The sequence below is a fragment of the Festucalex cinctus genome, chromosome 14 (assembly GCF_051991245.1).
Source record: "Festucalex cinctus isolate MCC-2025b chromosome 14, RoL_Fcin_1.0, whole genome shotgun sequence".
NCBI lineage: Eukaryota > Metazoa > Chordata > Actinopteri > Syngnathiformes > Syngnathidae > Festucalex > Festucalex cinctus.
Window position 1 is genome coordinate 12,194,577 of NC_135424.1, and position 5,424 is coordinate 12,200,000.

Here is a 5,424-nt window from a genome sequence, read left to right on the forward strand (position 1 = left end):
AGCATGCAAGCTTTTTTTTTTATTTTTTATTTTTATTTTTTTTTACATTTAAGTGAGCTATATTCAAAATGTATGTGCACTTATGTGTAGCATTTTCTTGATTATACCACCACAATCTATCTATAACTGGACCACTTGAGGAACCCCAAAATGTCACGTACTTTATTCATATCTGAGGTCCATGTCACGACTACACTGAAAGCAAATATTTGAGTCATTTGGTAGTCAGTAAACAAGCAGTGGGTTTCATCCAGGCTAATCGGAAGCATCATGCGAGCACCCGCAGAGCCACAGATTGCCGTTTATTTCAAACAGGAACATACAGCACCAGGATACAAAAAAAAGCACTTTTAAAATCAAAGCACATTTGAAACATCCAAACAGACTAAAAGAACGTAGTACAAGTCGGAAACAGTCAAGTCAGCTTTAATTTCACTTTTAGCTCCATATTTGATCACCTAGCTCAGATGGAGACGGCTGCAGTTAAGGAACAGGTGTCGGGGTTTGTCAGAATTCAGAAGACGTAAAGATTTCAGCCTCCAAAGACAGCTGTGTGTGTTCTATACATTCGCTTGTGTTTCTTTGCAGTCAACGAGGCGAATTATTAAAATACAGGGCCTATAAAAATATGTGTACCTAGCTCAGCATCATGACATCTAGACAGTATATTCATAAATAATTCAATACATAGATAAATAAATATTCTATGTGTGGATTATAAATCTTCATAAAAGCCTTTGCTTAGTACAGACTCCAAATGCTGAGCCGGCTGACCCTGATGTCCGGAAGCCTGGGTGAAAGGCCAAGTGTTCGCATGGGCGGGCGCTGGTGTTGCGTGCCAACGTTCCTCTCACCGTGCCAGTCTCTAACCGCGCTGGCATTCGTTCTTACTGCAGGTGGCCTGCCGCTCGATCTGCCACGTACCCTCTTCGTATGTGCAGTAGCAGATTGTACACTCGTCGATCTTCACCTCTCGTCCGGCCGGTATCACGGTTGTGTCTGCAAAGCAGTTGGGTCCTGTTGGCAAGAAATAAGAATGGAAAATGAGAACTATGCAGAATGGGACTAATAACAGAAGCCACAAGTGAATAAAATTATGTTTGTGTTGAGAAATTCAAAAGAGAAATCTATTATTGACTGTTATTCAATTTGAAAGGTGGACTCGTCAGACCACAGCACACTTGTCCACTTTACTCCAGTCCATCTCAGATGAGCTCAGGCCCAGAGAATCTGTTTCTGGGTGTTTTTGATATACAGTGGTCCCTCACTACTTTGCAGTTCACTTATTGTGGATTATTATTTGGGTCCATTTATGTGGTTATTTTTGTCCTTTTTTTTGTAATATTTGAATAAAAAAAGCTCTTTCATTCAACACAATCAGCGAAATTTTTAAACAAAATCTACAACATTTTTTAAATTAAGAAACATGTACCATGATAAGTAAAAAAAAAAAAAATGGACAATTTTCTTCTGAGCAAGTCACTTGTGTGCTATTTTTAGAACAGACCACAGTTAGTAAGGCCAATTGTGTGTCTCACCCCGCCCCCTCCGTGCACTGCAGGAGAAGTAGACAAACAAGTTAATTGAAGGCAATTAACTTCAACAAGGCTGTTCATTTGCATCTCTGCAAGAAGAGCTCATTAAGCTGATAGACAGCACACAGTAAATTCTGTAGAGTAAATTGACTCTATTTAGAGTAAATTTGACTTTATTTAGAGTGGGACCAAATAGACTCAGTTTTAGAGCAGGCTAAGATTTACACTATAGACAGCGAGTAGAAAAAAAAAAAGTCACTCAAAGGTTGAGGAATGCACTCACGACCTTCAGCTTGGGAGACTAATATATTATATATATTTGCAAAAAACAACAACAACAAAAAACAATAAGGCTCATCATTTTAAACATTGAATATCTTGTCTGTGTAATGCAATTGGAATTAGGTTTACAGATTTATTTTATATTCTGAATAATAATAGCTTTTTCTACGAACTGTAGCGTTGACAAGAGTTTTTTTCTTGTGATAATTTTCTTTACGATAATTCCTTCTATGTTATTGTCGTCTCTAATATGCTGGGCCAGTGGTTCAATCCTAATAGTGAACCAGAGGGGTGGAAAAATAGCAGCCTCGTCTGCCTCCCCGTTCAAGTGTGAATCTCTCTGATCGATATCAATTAACCCTGACAGCCGCTTGTGGAGATGAATAGAGTGTTTGTCTTCAATCAATAAAAATAGGGTCAAATGTAAAACGTTTTAGCTTTTCAAGTAGGAAGTTCCAAGATACGCGATCGAATGCCTTTTATGCATCTAAGGATCGAAGGTTATCGACTATAATTTCTTGTCTTTTGGAAGGGGATTTTTTTTTTAAACTATGGTTTTGTTATCTCCATGATACCTTTCTGTGATGAACCTTGTTTGATCAAGGTGTAGATTTGGGTCATTATCTTACTGACACATCGATGTACAATTGCTGTTAGCATAAGTAGGCTACCTTTCCATTCAACATTATTGGTCTGTAAGACTGACATCCAGTCGGGTCTTTTACAAAATTTTTACTATGACGGTTGCCTCACTCCAAGATCATTTTTGACTCTTCTTGGTCATGTCTGTATGCTTTATGGAATAAGGATGCTAGTAGGTCTTTAACTCATTCACTCCCAGCCATTTTGACAGAAGCAATCCCGTTCGCTCCTGGTTGTTTTACTGAATTTTGACTTATTTTGCAAGACCCACAGAATATTCTATTATATTGCCAGAAAAACATGGAAAAACCCCCAAAAAAGATTAAAGTCTCTTCTTTTATCACGAAAAAAAAGTATGTTTCTATCTGTTTCCGCTTTGCAGCAATTAGCATTAGAAGAGATCTAAGTTTCCTCAGTTTTCACGAATCTATTTAAAATTGTAAGTAATTGAGCTTTTTTTCTACATGGCCCTGGTTGATCTCCTTTGCCCTGCTGCCACCTGCTGGCCGTTTGTGTAATAACTACCATTTCTGCAACCGTTCTTTGCAGTTGAGGCTACATCAAATCCTACAGTATTCTCTAGCATTAAAAAACAAAACAAAAAAAACGTCTAAATACGTCTTTGGGACACTTAAAACATTAAAAAATAAATGTATTTACAAGTTATTGGGAGCAAATGAGTTAAAGATTTATATTGATAAATCTATGTGGACCTGGGATTGTGATCATTTTGATTGATGAAATCACCTTTAATCAATTTTTAACCCCTTCAAAAAAGAAGAAAAGCTGAAAAAGCTGAGGATAAAAAAGGCCCATTAAACACAACTCTTAAGAATTAACTTAAAAATTAAACTGTCACTGACTTCCAAACAAAATTAACCTCCGTGGGATTTCATGTTGCCGTAATATTTGCAGAAATTCAGGCAGCTCCTATTATGGAATAACACCCCCCGAAGGAGTTGGGTAAATATTGATTGCACTGTCACTAAATGAAAATAAACCCAGTAAAGTGTGTAATGCATTTGAATAATCTACTGTACAGATTATAATGTGTAACACAAGAGCTGCTATCACCATTCAAGTGGATCAGTGGATGAATAAATGACTTCCTTTGCACGGGCATCATGTTATTGACAATGATCAGTGTGATCAACTCAGTGATTGCTTACCGGGCTCACTGTCATTACAGAAAACAATGTGCAATTCTGATTATGTTATTCCCTCCCAGGAACCACTAAAATCAGCAGTAGCCTTTGTGAAGGTTTCAAAAATCCACTTGTGTGCAGAAGACTTCGTGAACAAAAACACACTTTCCACACTAGTAGATCCAAACAACTCATTCATACATATATGACACCTGGATTAAACTTGCTGCTTTGATCGATCCAATTAGATTTATCCTCTTATTGATTTAACAAATGTTTAATCCTTGGTTGAGGTATGCTTAGTCTAAGGTTTATTTTGTGTGTGTTGTTTTTAGTCCTCTCACCTTGAACCCTGTTTGCAATGTATTCTGTTTTGTGTATTTGATAACCTTGACTGCCCACTCTGAGTCAACACTTGTTTCACAATGTTTCTCTGTGTCTTGTTCATTTTCCTTCCTGACAATTTAAGTAGTATTTTTTCACGTGTTCCTCATTTGCGCCTAATTAGTTTGAACTTTAATGGTTTGGGCATTTTCAGTGTTTATATTTCCAATATTGAAAATCACTAGTACGAGTAACGTACTTTCGATTGTTTGTCTCAAATGGTGAGCCTGAATAATATGTGAAAAATGGACATTTTTGAGAATGGAGACTGTGGTAAATTGATGTTAGGGGTACAGAGCCACCCTGGGTTCCTAAGAAACCATACAAAAAATTAAAAATAAAATTAAAAATCGAGCATGTGACTAAATGTTTGAGGAGACTATTTCGTGGAAAATGTGAAGTTAAACTGTTAGAAATTTGTTTAAAAATAAAAATAAAAATAAAAATCCACTCCTGAAAGTACTCCATCATAATGTTCACGACTGTGCAAATACCAAAGTATTGATATTTGTGTTATACACTGTATGTTAGGATGTCTTTGAGCTGCAAAATTGGGTGTTAAAGTTAGCATAAAAATGTACCATAATGCCTGTGGTAGATTATATTACTAAAGCTGTTAAACAGTGCTTGAAAAAGTGTTTGCCCCCTTCCTGATTCTGCCCCCCTCCCCCTAATTCAAGCTTTTTCTGGCACCGAGTTGCTTACATCTCTGTGGAGATACTTTGGCTCGTGCATCCTTGCATAATTGCTTTAATTTAACAACACCGGAGGATTTTCAAGCATCAACACCCTTTTAAAGGTTATGCTACAGCATTTTGGTCAGATTCAAGTCTGGACTTTGACTAGACAGCTCCAAAACATTCAATGTGTTTTTTCTTAAGATATTCACAGGTTGACTTTGCTGATGTGTTTACACTCATGATGCAGAACCCAAATGTCTTTCAGCTTGAGGTCACAAAGTGATGGCCAAACATTCCATCTCAGGATTTTCTGGTAAAGAACAGAATTCATGGTTCCTTCAATCATGGTAAATTGTCCAGGTCCTGAATAAGCAAAGCAACCCCTGACCATCACACTATAACCACTATGTTTGACGATTGGTATGAAGAGGTAGGTTATGTCCGATCTTTACGTTTGTTTGATGACATCCTGTAATATCTATTTCTGTATTAATCTGCCCAAAAACTTAAACCACCTTCATGTAGTGATCCTGAAAGAGAAAAGTGTCTCGACAGACTCTAGTTGCTGCTGCCCTTAGGTTAAAGAAAGAAAAAAGCAAAGGTGTTTCGTTGAAATACCTAATACCAACAAAGGTAATAACCAAATAAAAATTAAAAAATGACTGAGGCAGCACAGTGTCATAGTGTTGAGCAGCTCACAGTCCAGTGGGTCAGAGGTCAAATCCAGTCTCAGGCTGTCCTGTGTTTGAGTTTGCC

The 5,424-nt window shown here is 37.2% G+C and overlaps 1 protein-coding gene across 1 annotated transcript in view; it reads right to left on the bottom strand.

The window, feature by feature from the left end:
• Positions 1-244: 244 nt before the first annotated feature.
• The window catches only part of vwc2 (von Willebrand factor C domain containing 2), a 35,721-nt gene continuing 30,541 nt past the window's right edge, over positions 245-5,424 (bottom strand). The window contains exon 4 of the mRNA XM_077495396.1: positions 245-1,017. Coding sequence (XP_077351522.1) covers positions 866-1,017 — 152 coding nt within the window. The 3' untranslated portion in view covers positions 245-865. The remainder of the gene's footprint in view (positions 1,018-5,424) is intronic.